This window comes from Phacochoerus africanus, chromosome 9, assembly GCF_016906955.1.
Source record: "Phacochoerus africanus isolate WHEZ1 chromosome 9, ROS_Pafr_v1, whole genome shotgun sequence".
NCBI lineage: Eukaryota > Metazoa > Chordata > Mammalia > Artiodactyla > Suidae > Phacochoerus > Phacochoerus africanus.
The window spans coordinates 31631297-31648207 of NC_062552.1; the positions used below are offsets into that span (position 1 = coordinate 31631297).

A 16911-nucleotide genomic window follows, 5' to 3' on the forward strand; every position below is an offset into this window, starting at 1 on the left:
TCACATTTCAACTTAATTTAATTTAAGATGTCAAAGTAGTTTTTTTTTTTTTTTGGTCTTTTTAGGGCTGCATCCAGGCATGTGGAAGTTCTCAGATCCAAGCTGTGTCTGCTGCTTGTACCACAGCTCACGGCAACACTGGATCCTTAACCCAGGGATTGAACCTGTAACCTCATGGTTCCTAATTGCTATTGCAGCATTAATCAGATTTTTATATTTCATGTGTTTCAATCAACTGCAGTCATTAATCTCTTAACTCACTGAGTGAGGCCAGGGATCAAACTCGCATCCTCATAGATACTAGTAGGGTTTGTTTCTGCTGAGCCGTGCTAGGAACTCCTACACTGATTTTTTAAAATGAAGATCCAAACTAAGTCCATACATTTCATTTGGTTGATATGACTCAACCTTAGTCTGAAACAGTTTCCCCTCCTGGCCCTTTGTTTTCAAGCCCTTTATTTGTTGAAGAAAACAGGTCATTTATCTTGTTGTATTTCCTACATTCCAACATTTGCAAGTACGGTCCTTTGGGGGTAATATTCAACCTGCTCCTTTAGGCCCCATATTTCCTGTACCTAGGTCATTAGATCTTGAAGCTTGGTCAGTTGTGGATTTGGTGTTTTTTGTAAGGAAACTTCCCTGAAGGTGCTACATACTTCCTGTAACATTATAGTGTGAGTTACATAAGATCTGACATCACTTTTTGTGATGAGAAAACGAAACTGGCATTTAGTGTTATCACCTGATCTGTCCATTACAGAGCTCACCACTAGCCATTCATTTAATGGTTTTATCATCATAACTGCCATCTTTATCCATGGGCTTATTAGGGAATGCAAGTGGCGATTTTCTAATTCTATTGGCCCGTCTGTCTGTCTGTCTGTCTGTCTATCCATCCATCCATCCATCCTTCTATCCATCCATCCTTTTATCTATCTAACTATCCGTATTTTTTTTTTGTCTTTTTGCCTTTTCTAGGGTCGCTCCCACAGCACATGGAGATTCCCAGGCTGGGGTCTAATCGGAGCTGTAGCCGCCAGCCTACACCAGAGCCACAGCAATGCCAGATCTGAGTTGTGTCTGCGACCTACACCACAGCTCACAGCAACGCCGGATCCTTAACCCACTGAGCAAGGCCAGGGATCGAACCCGCAACCTCATGGTTCCTAGTCAGATTCGTTAACCACCTCCGGCCCTTCTATATTTATAAATTAGCTAGAATTCCACAAATAAGAAATTTCCTTCCTTGACTGTTTAATTACAAGTAAATATAGGAAAGGTAATGGAATGTCTGATTATTTTTTCCTCCTTTACTAATTTTCAGAATAACAAGACAGTGCCGGAACAATCCCCAAACACTGTTACTGTTACAGCATTAATTTGATTTTTATATTTCATGTGTTTCAATCAACTGCAGTCATTAATCTCTTGATGCTCCCACCTTTAACTAGCAAGAGCCACTTTAGGGTGGCTCCTTTTCCTCCTACCCTTTTTTGGCTATGCTTGCAGTATGTGGAAGTTCCAGGGCCAGGGATCAAACCCATGCCACAGCATTGACAACACCAGATCCTTAACCTGCTATACCACCAGGGAACTCCTCATGTCTCCCTTTTCTCCAGCACTTCATTATAAAAATTTCCAGGGAGTTCCCTTGTGGTGCAGCAGGTTAAGGACCCGGCATTGTCACAGTAGCAGCTTGGGTCACTGCTGTGACAGAGGTTTGATCCCTGGCCTGGGAACTTCTTCATGCCTTGGGCACAGTCAAAAATTTTTTTCAAGCACATAGCTAAGTTGAAAGAATTGTACACCAACCACCCATATGCCTGCCACCTAGACTCTACCAAGTCTAGGTTTTACGGATCTTGTTTGTTTTTTATCTTTTTAATAGACATCTCTAATCTTGGAGTGTTTTCTTGCTCTTTGTCATTATAAGATATCTCAGGCTCACTTTAAGTAATTCCTGCTCCAGATATGAATTCAGCTGTTCAGCTGTTTCTCTAAGGAGACTTGGCTCATTTTAGTGTAAAATAACATTTAGAGACCTCAATTTAGGTACTGGCTGCAGTTGTGTTATCATCGTTTCTAGGGCTGTTCAATGACAAATAAAAAATATATATTATTAGAAGGAGTTCCTGTTGCGGCTCAGTGGTAACAAACCCGACTAGTATCCATGAGGATGCAGGTTCGATCCCTGCCTTGCTCAGTGGGTTAAGGAGCCTGCGTTGCCATGAGCTATGGTGTAGGTTGCAGATGTGGCTTGGATCTGGCATTGCTATGGCTGTGGTATAGGTTGGCAGCTGCAGCTCCAATTAGACCTCTAGCCTGGGAACTTCAATATGCTGCAGTTTCTGTCATGGCTCAGCAGTTGACAAACCCGACTAGTACCCCTGAGGATGCGGGTTTGATCCCTGGCCTCGTTTATGAGTTAAAGATCTGGTGTTGCCGTGAGCTGTGGTGTAGGTCGAAGACGTGGCTTAGATCCCATGTTGCTGTGGCTGTGGCATGGGCCAGCAGCTGTAGCTCCAATTGGACTCCTAGCCTGGGAACCTACATATGCCTCAGGTGTAGCCCTAAAAAGACCAGAAAAAAAAAAAGGAAAGAAAGAAAGAAAGATAAAGAAAATGATTAAAAAAAAAAAGTAGTAACTGAGGAGTTCCCACTGTGGTACAGTGGGTTAAGAATCAGACTGCACCAGCTTAGGTCACATGGGTTTGATCCTGGCCCAGGCTAGTGGGTTAAAGGATCCAGCATTGCAGCTGTGACATAGGCTGCAGCTGAGACTCTGATTCAATCCCTGGCCCGGAACTTCCGTTTGCCATGGGTATAGCCATTAAAAAAAAAAAAAATTGAAAAGAAAAATAAATTATGGGTCATACTGAAATTTCCATTCTACATTTAAAATTACTAAGATTTTTTTGTTGTTGTTCATAGCCACACCTGCAGCATATGGAAGTTCCCAAGCCCCGGACTGAATGTGAGCTGCAACCTACAAAGCCACAGCTACAGTAATGCCAGATCCTTTAACCCACAGTGCCAGGACAGGGATTGAGCCTGTGTCTCATCAGTGGCCCCAGCTGCTTCAGTCAGATTCTTAACCCACTGTGGCACAGCAAGAACTCCATCTTTGTAGCTTTTTCTAGACTGAGGATAGCTCTCACTAGGGACAGTAAATCTAAATTCGGGGGGGGGGGGGTTGTTTTGTTTTTTTGGTCGTGCCTATGGCATGTGGAAATTTCCAGGACAGGGATCAAACCCATGATACAGCAGCAATCCAAGCCACTGCGTGATAACACTGGATCCCTAACCCACTGTGCCACAGGAGAACTTCTCTAAACACTGTTTTTTTGGGGGAAAACACTATTTTAAAGTCATATGACAGATTTACTTTCTGTATAATGCTGCTGCTAGGTTGATATGCAGTGAAATTCATCTGTTTATGTTGTTTTCCATTTTAGGAACTGTGCTTTGTTGTAGCAAATACAATTCATGCACACTGGAATGTATAGCTCAACAGGGGACAGTTTGATAAGTCTGACTTGTGCATGTACTTGAACCCATACCCCATAAAGATACACATTCTTCTTCTTTTTTTTTTTTTTTTTGCTTTTTAGAGCCACACCTGCGATATATGTAAGTTCTCAGGCTAGGGAGTCAAATCAGAGCTGTGGCTGCCAGCCTACGCCACAGCCACAGCAATGCCAAATGGAGCTGCATCTGTGACCTACACTACAGCTCAGGGCAACGCCAGATCATTAACCCACTGAGTGAGGCCAGGCATCAAACCTGCATCCTCATGGATACCAGTCAGGTTCATAACCCGCTGAGCCACAACAGGAACTCTCAAAATACATACATTTCTATCTCCCCAGAAAGTTCCCTGTATCTCTTTCCTCTCAATGTCCCTGACCCAGAAGCAATGACTATTATGAATTATACTACCACAAATTAGTTTTGCCTGTTCTGGATCTTCGTATAAATGAAATCATACAGTAACCATGGAGGTTTTCTTTTGTTTTTTTCTGGTCTTTTTAGGGCTGAATTCGTGGCATACGGACGTTCCCAGGCTAGGGGTTGAATTGGAGCTGCAGCTGCCGGCCTACAGCACAGCTCGTGGCAATGCCAAATTCTTAACCCACTGAATGAGGCCAGGAATACTAGTCAAGTTCATTTCCACTGAGCCCCAACAGGAACTCCCCACCAGAGATTTTTAACCACACAGATATACCGTAATTTATTTAACTAGCCCTCTTTTTTTTTTCCTCTCTTTTTTGGTCTCCCTGAAGCATATGGAATTTCCAGGCCAGGAATCAGATCAAAGTCACAGTTTGCGACCTATGCTGAAGCTGCGACAACATCAGATCCTTCAACTCACTGTGCCAGCTAGGGATGGAACCTGTGACTCAGCACTGCAGAGACTCTGCCAATCCTGTTGTGCTACAGTGGGAACTCCTCACCAGCCCTCTTCACTTTGGGCACTTCCAGTTCTGCTATTAAAACAGTGCTACAGGAGTTCCTGCACAGTGGGTTAAGAATCCAGCCCAGCACAGGGGGTTAAAGTATCTGCCATAGGTCACAGCTGCGGCTCGGATTCAATTCCTGGCCAGGGAACTCCCATATGTCATGGATGCAACCATAATAAATAAATAAATAAAACAATGCTACAATAAATAGTCCTATACATGAACCATTTCCCACATGTGATATGTAGAGCTCATACATTCATTCTCTCACTCCTTCATTCAACTAATATTCACTTGATGCCTACTCAGTGCCAATCACTGTTCTAGGCATTGCAGATAGAGTGACAAATAAAATAAAGATTCTGCTCTTGTGGAACATATAATCTAATGGGAGAAGACAGACAATAAAAAAAATAATAATGTCAGATGGTATGTACTAACAGGATAAATAAGGTCAAATAAAGAACAAGAAATTAAGTACTTTTTTTTTTTTTTTTGCTTTTTAGGGCCGCACCCGTGGCACATGGAAGTTCCCAGGCTAGGGGTCAAGTCGGTGCTACAGCTGCCGGCCTATGCCAGAGCCACAGCAATGCAGGATCCGAGCCTCATCTGCGACCTACACCACAGCTCATGGCAGTGCCAGAGATCCTTAACCCACTGAGCCGGGCCAGGGGTCAAACCCGTAACCTCATGGTTCCTAGTCGGATTTGTTTTCACTCCTCCACGATGGCAACTCCAAGAGTACTTTTTTAGATAGGAAGATCTCTCATAAGAGGTAACATCTGAGCACAGACCTGATCAAAGCAAGGAACAAGGCTTTGGCTTTCTAGGGAAGGGCATCTCAGGCAAAGGTACCCTCAGGAGCAAAGGTCCTGCCCTGAGGCAATGGGATATTTGGGGCAAAGTAAGAAAGCCAGAGGCTAGAGCAGAATTAGCAAAGGAGTAAGAGGAGGCGAGAAGTCATAGAGGGCTCCTCAGAAGGAGTTGCCCAAGTGAAGAAGCACGCGCTCCCAGGGGTTCTAAGCAAATATGTTAACAGTCACTGGGGTTTGTCGCAGAGAAGAGACTGCAAGGTACACAAGGATGGGATAAGGAGACTAGTTAGGAAGATCTGTAATAGTCCAAGGAGAGAAATGATGATGCTTCAGACTAAGTGATAAGGTTTGACTCTACTTTCAATGGGAGAGCCGAGAGAATTCCTGATGTGGGCTGTGAGAAAAAGAAGGAGTCAAACATGACTCCAGTTCCTTGGCCTGGCAAATGCACAAAATGGGAAGACAATGGGAAGAACAGATTTGGAGGTTCAATTCAGTTCAGTTTTGCGTGTGTTAAGTCTGAGGTGCCCATCCAACTCACAAAGGGAGCTGCTGAGAAGGCAGTTGGAGAGGGGTCTGCAGCTCAGCAAAGTGGTCAGAGATCAACATGTGGCAGTACGTGGACCCTGCGGCTGGATGAGATCAGCCTGTGGCTACGTTGTGCTTTAAAGGATCCAACAAAGAAAAGAAGAAACAGTGAGGGAGAAAGAAAACCAAGCATGGGGCATGCAAGAAGCCAAGCCAAGTGTTTGAAAGAGGAAGTAATGATCGACTAGGTTAAACGTTACTAAGAGGTCAAGTAAGATGAAGAATGAGAACTGACCACTGGATTTGGCAACAGAGAGGTCACTTGAATTGTGGTAAAGGCAGTTTCTTCATAAAACCCAAGACAAGAACTGCCATGTCAAAGATAGACACCTTTGTAATTTTAATAAATAATCACGAAGAGGTCTTGTGGCTCAGTGGGTTACGAACCTGACTAGTATGCACGAGGACTATAGGGTTTGATGCTGGCCTTCCTGAGTGGGTTAAGGATCCACTGTTGCAGTGAGCTGTGGTGTATGTAGGTTGCAGAGCGGCTCAGAGATGCACTGCTGTGGCTGTGGCAGGCAGCTGCAGCTCTCAAATTCAACCCCTAGCCTGGGAACTTCCATATGCTGCAGGTGCAGCCCTAAAAAGCAAAACAAAACAAAAAAGGTATCTCCTATTTGATTTTAATTCATTAGTGTATTTATTTACTTATCAATAAAAGGTTCCAAGTTGCTGGCAAAACAGAAATCCTCTTCCCTCAAGGTATTGTCCCACTAGGGTTGGGGATCAGTACATTAAATGAATTACCCAACATAAATTCTGTGAGATGGCAGAGACTCTCAAGTTCAATATCTGAAAGAAATCCTAAATGTTCTATCATGGGAAAACCCAGTAAGATTCTGAAAGGGTTCACAACCAAATACACACACACTTTGGTTGGGCTAATACTCAAGGTTATCACTTGTCACTAAGATTGGGAATAAAGAACGAGCTGGTGTCTCTGTGAAAGCACTGGTCCGATCCCTGGCCCAGTGCAATGGGTTAAGGATCCTGTGTTGCTGCAGGATTTGGATTCGGTCTGTGACCCAGGAACTTCCATATGCCATGGATTCAGCCAAAAAAGAAAGAGCTGGGAGACTTGTATGAAATACATCTGTCAACACATTACTGATAGACACTAGCATTTAGTATATTTTGGTTACTTTCAGTTTCTCCACTAGATTGTAAGCTTTTTTTTTTTTTAAGCGAAATTCGTTTATTTGGTTAAACATTCTATATACAAAGAGATTATTTTTTTTAATTATTTTAAAATAAATTATAACAGGAGTTCCTGTCATGGCTCAGTGGTTAATGAATCTGACTAGGAACCATGAGGTTGCGGGTTTGATCCCTGGCCTTGCTCAGTGGGTTAAGGATCCGGCGTTGCCGTGAGCTGTGGTGTAGGCTGCAGACGTGGCTTGGATCCCGCATTGCTGTGGCTCTGGTGTAGGCCGGTGGCTACAGCTCCGGCCGCGGGAGTGGCCTCCATATGCCGCGGGAGTGGCCCAAGAAATGGTAAAAGACAAAAAAAAAATTAAAGTATAACGGTGTATGATTTACAATGTTGTGCCAATTTCTGCTGTACAGCAAAGTGACCCAGTCACACACACACACACACACACACACACACACACACACACACACACACATATATATATACATTCCTTTTCTTATGTTATCTTCATCTTCCATCATGGTCTACCCCAAGAGATTGGCTAGAGTTCCCTGTGCTATACAGTAGGACCTCATTGCTTATCCATTCTAAATACAATAGTTTGCATCTACAAACCTCAAACTCCCCTTCCATCCTACTCCCTCTCCTCTCCCCCTTAGCAACCACGAGTCTGTTCTGGATCAGACTGTAAGCTTTTTGAAAGTAGAGATTATGCGTTCATTCATTCATTCATTCATTCGCACAGTCAACAAATAATATTGAGCTACTACAACTCTAAGCACTGAGGACACAGGAGTGAATGAAACAGTCAAAAGAGATAAAAATTCCTATCCTCATGGACTAGCCTGCATTCAATTGAGGAAAGACAATACACAGATGAATACATAATGTCTTGATGGTGGTATGTGCTGCCAAGAAATAAAGCATAAGAGACATACAGTAACGATGAACTGGTGTTATTTTATATAGGGTGACCCTTTTAAAGACCTGTCTGATAAGGTGAAAATTAAACAAGTGAGGGTGCAAGCCATGTAGACTATGTGGGAGAGAAAGTACAGAAGCCAGTGTGATGAAAGAGAGGGACAAGGAAGAGGGAGAGTGGTAGGGGATTAGGTCAGAGACATGGCAGGAAACCAGATCATCCAGAGCACTGGAGATCATGGTTAAGGACACCACTGGAGCCACTGTGTCACCACTGTAGTGACATGATTTCTGTTAGAAGAATCACTCTATTAGCTGTAGCAGTGAAGACTGGAGGAGTAAGGGCAGAATCAGGGAAATCAATGAGGAAGACAACAACAATCTAGGCAAGAGGCGATAATGGGTTAGGCTAAAATGGCACAGAGGAGGTTGAAGAGACAAAGTCACTCAGGAATTGCTGTCATATTAGACATGGGTATAAGAAATGGAGAAAATGGAGTTCCCGTCGTGGCGCAGTGGTTAACGAATCCGACTAGGAACCATGAGGTTGCGGGTTTGATCCCTGGCCATGCTCAGTGGATTAAGGATCCGGTGTTGCTGTGAGCCATGGTGTAGGTCGAAGACGAGGCTCGGATCCTGCGTTGCTGTGGCTCTGGCATAGGCCGGTGGCTACAGCTCCAATTAGACCCCTAGCCTGGGAACCGCCATGTGCCATGGGAGCTGCCACAGAAATAGCAAAAAGACAAAAAAAAAAAAAAAAGAAAGAAATGGAGAAATTGTGGATAAGCAATGAGGTCCAGCTGCATAGGAAACTATATCTAATCACTTGTGATGGAACATGATGGAGGATAATGTGAGCAAATGAATGTATATATACGTACAACTAGGTCACTTTACTATACAGCAGAAATTGACAGTACACTGTAAATCTACTATAATTTTTAAAAAATTTAAAAAGAAAGAAATGGAGAAATCAAGGATGACTTCAAAGTTCCTAACCTGAGCAACTAGTACAACAGAGATTTCAATTACTAAAAGAAGAGAAACTACAGGAGAAGCAGATTTTTTTTTTTTTGTCTTTTTGCTATTTCTTGGGCCGCTCCCGTGGCATATGGAGGTTCCCAGGCTAGGGGCTGAATCGGAGCTGTAGCCACCCGCCTACGCCAGAGCCACAGCAACTCGGGATCCGAGCCGCGTCTGCAACCTATACCACAGCTCATGGCAACGCCGGATCGTTAACCCACTGAGCAAGGCCAGGGATCAAACCCGAAACCTCATGGTTCCTAGTCGGATTCGTTAACCACTGCACCACGACGGGAACTCCCGAGAAGCAGATTTCTTTGCTGTTTGGTTTCTGGTGGATGGAATCAAGAATTCAGTTTGGGCATTTTAAGTTTGAGATCCTATCAGATATCCAAACGGGAATACTGGAGTTCCCATCGTGTTGCAGTGGAAACGAATCCAACGAAGAACTGTGAGGTTGCAGGTTTGATCCCTGACCTCGCTCAGCGGGTTAAGGATCTGGTGTTGCCATGAGCTGTGGTGTATGTCGAGATGTGGCTTGGATCTGCCATTGCTGTGGCTGTGGTGAAGGCTGGCAACTGTAGCTTCGATTAGACCCCTAGCCTGGGAACCTCCATATGCCACCAGTGTGGCCCTAAAAAGTAAAAAAAAAAAAGGGGGGGGGGGGAATATTGAGTACACTACAAGATATCCTAGTCTTTTTTTTTTTTAATGCTTTTTTTTTTTTAATTTTTATTTTTTTAGCCGGGCCTGTAGCATGTGTAAGGCCCCAGGCCAGGGATGGATCCCCAGCAACAGCAGTGGCAATGCTGAATCTTTAACTACTGGGCCACTGAGGAACTCCCAAGATATCCTAGTCTTGATTTCAGTAGATAAGTCAGGGCTAAAGATAGTCATTTGAAAGTAATCGGTATAAATACCATACACATTTAAAGAAGGGGCTGGTGGGATCACCCACTGCATGAATATGGGTTTGGGCAGGTGGTTTTCAAAGACTGTGCCCTCATGAACTGCAATGAAACGGAACACCAAGAAGAATACAACAGTACCAAGGAGCAACCAGAGAGGGTGAGAAGAGTAGAGAGATGCCCTACAGATGCAAGGTGAAGAGAGCGTTTCAAGAAGAAAGGAATGATCAGGCAACACAAGGCTTGAGAAGTAGATTTGGACACTTGTGGGATCTTGGAAGAGTGGCTTCAGCAGAGTCCTAGGGAGAGAGTGCCTAACTGGAGTGAGCTCAAGAAAGAATAGGAAGAGGACTTCACTGGTGGCTTAGCGGGTTAGGGATCAGGTGTTGTCACTACTGCAGCACAGGTTCAATCCCTAGCCCAGAATTTCTGCAACCAAAAAAAAAAAAAAACAAAACGGAGACAGAATGGGAACAGGAAAAGTGGAGACAGTAAGTACAGAAAAGCTTTTCTGTAAAAGGGAAGAGACAAATGGGATGGTAGCTAAAAGGAATATAGAAGTCAAAAGAGTTTTTTTTAAGATGGGAAATATTATAGCCTGTTAGCTCTTTGAATCACACTGTAGAGAAGGAAAGGCAATGAAACAGGAAGGCAGTGACAACTGGAGGAATGTGGCAGCTGGGGAGGCAGGAGGGATGGCTTCTGAGGGGACAATCTTATGTATCTGTATGGTCCCAGGATCTTGCACAAAGACTAGTCCGTAGCAGGGCTCTCAAAAAACATGTGAATGGGGAGTTCCTCTTGTGGCACAGGAGAAACGAATCCAACTAGTATCTAGGAGGATGCAGGTTTGATCCCTGGCCTTGCTCCGGTAGGCTAAGGATTCAGTGTTGCCGTGAGCTGTGGTGCAGGTTGCAAACACAGCTCGGATTCCATGATGCTGTTGCTGTGGTGTAGCCCGGCAGCTGTAGCTCTGATTGGACCCCTAACCTGGGAACTTCCATATGCCTTGCATGTGGCCCTAAAAAGTCACAAAACAAAACAACACAAAACATGTGAATGAACGAATGAATAAACAAATGTATTCCTGAACAAGGGCTCTTCCTTTCTGTACTACTTTGTGAAAAAGAATATAGATTGTTTCACACCCAGTCAATAAACAATACTCTACTGAGAAATGAAAGTCACCCAATAGCAAAAGATTAGGGCAAGGAGAAAAAAAGAATGAAGACTGAAGTACAATTTCAGGCCAGAATTGAGATCTCAGGAAGCAGGTTAAAAAAGGAGGTAACAGGAGAAACGTCCAAATGACTAGCCTGTATTTACTAGGCAGGCACAGGGAAAGTGCACGCGCGCACGCGCGCACACACACACAGCCTCAGAAGATTTAGAGAGACAAGGACCAGAACTGTGCAGATGACTGGATCCATGCACACGTGGTGATCCTAGAGCAAGGTAATATCGGGCAATGACCAAGATATGCCATAGAAGGGCTCCCAGCCAGCCAGGGATCTACTGGAAGCCCTTTGTCATGGTTATCGCCCCTGGGATTACACCTGGGCCTCTCTAGGGCCTGGGGGAAGGTGTGGTCTGCAGTGACGTCCTTCTACCTGCTCCTCTGGGACAGTTTTACTGAAAAACACTCAGGCCACCAGAGTCTTCACTCACTGAGGATCTTCAAAGTCAATCACCTCCCCAACCAACCTAGTGAGCTCAAGCATCTGAGAAAAGGAGAAGCAGGAACTCCTTACCAAGAGACACAGAGCTCCTGACAGAAAAGCTCAACAAGCAAAACTAAGACCTTTGAGGACAATTTTGGCCTTTCTTTTTAAAAACAATTTTAGGAAATCCCGTTGTGGCTCAGTGGGTTAAGAACCCAACTAGTATCCACGAGGATGCAGGTTTGATCCCTGGCCCTGCTCAGTGGGTTAAGGATCCAGTGTTGCTGCACCCATGGTGTAGGCGGGCAGCTGTAGCTCCAATTAAACCCCTTGCCTGGGAACTGCCATATGCTGCTGCTGAGGCCCTAAAAAGCAAAAATAAATAAATTAATTAAAATAAAATAAAAATAGTTTTAAGGTATGGGGAAATCTGATCCCATCCTCACTTTTCTCCCTGAGTAAACACAGACCCTTTAGGAGCAACTTTAAATTTCCCAGGCACTGTGATATCAACCCATGTATAGTCCTTATCACTGGCCTTTCTCTACTTTTTGCTTTTTAGGGCCGCACCCGAGGTACATGTAAGTTCCCAGGCTAGGGGTCAAATCAGAGCTGCAGCTGCTGGCCTGCACCACAGCCACAGCAACACCAGATCCAAGCTGAGTCTGTGACTTGTACTACAACTCACAGCAACACCAGATCCTTAACCCACTGAGAAAGGCCAGTGATCGAACCCGTGTCCCCATGAATACTAATCAGATTCATGACTGCAGAGCCACAACGGGAACTCCTCACTGGCCTTTCTGAGAGGGTATTTCACGCTGTTAGATATTTCAACCATTTAAAATGCCTGTATTACACTCCCCTACCCCAGTCCAGGGAGGACACACAGAATTACAAGCAATCCCACCCCTAGTATCTCTCACCATCCATAATCACAACAGCTCCAAAAAAGGAAAGGAATGGGGGAGGAGGGAAAATTTCACTGGAAGTGCTTTAGGAAGGTCCAAGGTGAAAAACATGACAAAGATGAATGTCATATTACTCAAGTCAGTAAATAAAGTCTTACTCAAGAAAGATGTTTCAGTCTTCTGTACTGTTTATGATAAAATATTAATTGGAAAATATAGTAGATAAAAAATATAAATGTATATTTATTTGCTAATCTTTGTTAGCAGGTCCACAATCTTATGTGGGTCTATTGCTGAAGTGTAAGTTGTCGTTCATATCCTATAGCCACCATGTATGACCTATATTTTCCAGCTCTAGTTTCCACAAAAACCTGAAAACATGAAGTGATCTATACGCAGAGTCCTAGACTTTTAAGACTCCCTCTCCATTTTTTCTAGCTTGCTTATCCATATAACTGAGCAGCAATTTCTTTTAGTGACTTGAAATTATTAGGTCATTTCAAAATATTTGAAATACTTCTCACAAAACCATTCTTTTTGAAAACAAATTTCACCAGCTGATGTCATATTTAATTACACTGTATAATTACAATAACAAGACAATGAACACAAATAGACAAAGGGATAAATACAACTAACTCTTTGTAAGCACACATGCAGGAGGCCACCTGGTCTAGGGCATGTCAGACCCAGTGGCCCGCAGAGTAACAGCAAGCTGGCTAAAGCGAGGGTCATGAAAGAGCTTGTCCACTGTGCATCAGGTTCAAAGCACTGTAATAAATGTTAGCTATGGTGAATACCCCAAACTTAAAGATTTTAACTTATCAAAATGTCACCTTTACTAGTAAACATCTAAGGAGGGGGACTTTCCTGCTACTGATCCTTGTTTATCAACAGGAAGAGCAGCCAGAAGTTTGAAGGAAACAGAATTCAATGTCCTCATGTTGGTGAATCTGTCCCACTGGTCTCTAAGCGCTAATGTCTGTCTTCTTTGTAACTATATCACAGAGCCTGACACTCTGTGAGTGCTCAATAAACTCCCTCGGGGAAACTTGCTGAATATGTTCACACATCCTAACCTGGATCAGTATTTCGGCTATCACTGTTGGCCTATAAATAAAATTTCCCCGGGCTGAAAAAATGGAATGTTAGAAGATTTGACTCATGGTCTATTACTTGTTAATATTTTCCAGCTCCCTTTTACTTTACATTGTATGTATGCTTCCTGAGACTAGTTAATTAAATTTATAAATCAGGGGCATATTCATACTGACATTATTACTGTATTAATGCTAATAGTACTCTGTAAACTAGTCTATCTTGATTAAAATCATTAATGCCCATTAAAAAATAAAATTGGTTTGAATGTTGTACTGAGTTTGAATTTCACACTTGCACAATGTGTGGCAGCTAATACTTCCAGTTTCTGGCACTACCACTGAGAACATAAAAAGTTCTCCTGGAACTAACAAATTACTTCCCTTGCAACACAATTATATAATCTGAGAGTTGAATGGCACCCTAGAGATTATTTTGTGGTCCAAAATCCCTCCCAATTAAGGGTTCCAATCAAAAACTACTCAACTTTTTTGGGCAAGGAGGGATATTTATCTTTAAATCCCACACTACAGAATGCTGCACCTATAGTAGGCTCTTAATACATATCTGTTTAACTGAACAAATCTAAAATGGGCCCATCTCATTAATTTTCTTATTTTTCCTAGGCTTTAGATGTACCCTCTACTGAATCTGTAATTAAAGATTTGCATGAATCTTCTGTTCATTAACCAATGTTCAAAAAGAAACTCAGTAAATGAAACTTCATGATCAGTCACACATTTTAATATTACTGCTGTGTGTGCCAGTTCATAATAAAACTTTTAACAGAAAATGGAAATTCAAGTCTTTGTTAGTTTGCTTATGATCTATAAAGGATTTCCTATTTATCCAAAATACTCATATGTTCTCAATTTCTAGTATGATTTTTTAAACAAATAAAGTCTTACACCATTCATACAAGTAAATTATACACCCTTCTACTTATAATTGGGGTGCTCACAGATTTAACCCTGGTACTGTAGTAAGACATGCTATTATGCTAATTAGTGTTCTCTCCAGTTAACAGCCTGTGATCCCATCTGATTTCCCATAATATGATATGATAACTGAAGAGAACAAAGCCTCTGGAGCAGTAAACACCACCAATAATTTTACTTGACTCAAGTATGTATTCCTAAACAGAACATAATTTACAAGGCCCTGCTTAGCACCAGAATTACAATGCAAGTTTCAAGGACTTTCACAATATATTCTAGGACACAAAGTACACATTTCCAAATCCAGTTTCTTATGTTTTGCTAAAAAGGAGCACACAAGATCCTTCAACAGCACAATTACAGTACTTTATTAACTTTTTTTTTTCCCAGGCAATAATTTAAATTCCCACTTCCTCCTAAATGTCTCTGGACAGCAACTCCTGGCAACCCATCTGTCTCTTTCATCACAGCTTCTTTTCATAACTAATGGGTCAAGTTCTTTTCTCCCCGTTTCAACACGACGCACTGTACTTGCAGCCCTGCCACCACAGCCCACTGCTGAATGCCGGAATATAGCATATTGAATTTCACTGTCCTTCATTGTTTCCAGTATAACTGCCATTTTACCACCATACAGACGAGAGAAACGCGTTCCCACAGGCATCTTATGAATTTCCAAAGCAGCTATTCTTTGAGGATTTACAAAACACTTGCCTTCTCTGAATTCCCTTTATCACCACAGAAACGGCTTTGGGGAGCTGAGATTTTTTTTAAGTACCCCATGCAAAAAGAAACATTCCAAGCATTTCGATTTTGCTAGCAAATTTAATCCTAAGGGCCTTCCTATAGGACAGTGATGGAATGTCAAGGCAAAGATCTTAAATACCGCTTTGGCCTTCCCAATTAAAAGAAAAAATTTTCAATCCACAAAGATTATTTTATCAAGTGTCCTCTCTTCCCAGGCTACACCCTAAGGACTACCCAGCGCACTGTAAAATAAACAACTGGTTTTGGCTTTTGCACGACGCCCTAAGTCTTCCTTGGGCTCAGAGCCGGACATAATCCCCCAGCAAACCCCAAACCTGCCAATGAAGCGGATTCTTTCTCTGCCACAAAGGGCCGGCCCGCGCCTCGTGCACGGCGGCCTCTGCACACATGTGCTGGGCTGACAAGTGTGGAGCTGCCCTGCCTGGATCCAAGGCTGTAGGCCTGGACCGAAAGCCGCACACTCCTCCCCATCCACTGCCTCCTGCCCGCAGCCAGTCTCCCCGGTGACAGGCGGTCCGCTCTGGGGTGCCCCTACCGCGCGCCGGCGTCCCCGTCCCCCGGCCAGGGCGGTATGGCCACGCTCAGACCCACTTCCCCTCCGCCCACCGTTCTTTTTCCTTCCCCCTCGTCTTCGTCTCCGTCGTAACTTCATTCTTGCAGAGAGGAGCGGCCCAGCCCCGGGCCCGGGCACACCCTCCCCCGGCGGCCGCGCCCCCCGCGCCTCGGCCCGAGGCGGCCGCCGACCCGGAGGACCCCGGCCCGCCCGGCGCCTCACCTCCTCCTCACTCTCACTGCGGAAACACAGGCACGCGGCCCGCTTCTTGTAGCCGTCGCCGTCATAGGTGCGGGTCTGGTTCGACTTGAGCTTCATCATCCTCCGGGCCCGAGTGGGGGTGCGGTGCGGGTCGCGGGAGTCGAGGGTGGAGGGGGGAGCCCGCTCCGGACGGCCACGCGCGCGCGCCCCCGGCTCGACCAAGGGAAGCTGGGAGGGGGAGCCGCTTCTCCGCTACACGGCTCCGCCGCTGGCCCGCCGCGGCCGCCTCATTCTCCCCGGCCCAGGCCCCGCGCCGCCGCCGCCGTCACGGCTGCCGTCGCCGCTCCCGCCACGGCCGCCGCCCCCTCTGCCGCCGCCACCCCCGACGACGACCGCGCCGCCATCTTGGGCGCGCTGCGTCAGCGGCGTAAAGCTGCGCCGGCCTGCGGGACGACCGCGCGCTCGCAGCGCAGGCCGCGTTCGGGAATCGCGCCCTCCCAGGCCGCGCGGCGTAAACGAGCGTCTGGAATGAGTGGGCCACGGGACTGGAGGCGGCCACATGCCAGTAGCGAAGGGGTGGGGAAGGTGGGGCGCGCTAGGAGGAAGCTAGGGGAGAAAGGGTTACCTTTGCAGGACCGCCCGGCTCCGCTCTGCTGAGGAAGGGGAAACAAGGATTTGCCCAAGGTCACGCCGCCCGGGCCTTGACCCTGCCAGTCCTTCTGGGAGTGGTTGAGGGGGAAGGTCTAGAGGTAAATGTGGGATGCAGTTAAAGGCGACGGAGAGTGCCTCCTGAGATGCTTGGGCTTTAGCACTGAGTGAAAACGGGTTAGGGGGTGGTGCACGTTGCATTGATATCCAGAAGTTCTGAAGTCATGGGTTGGAGCATAAAGAACAGATGTTTATACTACAT

General features: G+C 44.9%; 1 protein-coding gene across 1 annotated transcript in view; it reads right to left on the reverse strand.

Annotated features, from left to right (window-relative positions):
• The window catches only part of NUDT3 (nudix hydrolase 3), a 77925-nt gene extending 61505 nt beyond the window's left edge, over positions 1–16420 (reverse strand). The window contains exon 1 of the mRNA XM_047797015.1: positions 16023–16420. Coding sequence (XP_047652971.1) covers positions 16023–16121 — 99 coding nt within the window. The 5' untranslated portion in view covers positions 16122–16420. The remainder of the gene's footprint in view (positions 1–16022) is intronic.
• Between the last annotated feature and the right edge of the window lie 491 nt (positions 16421–16911).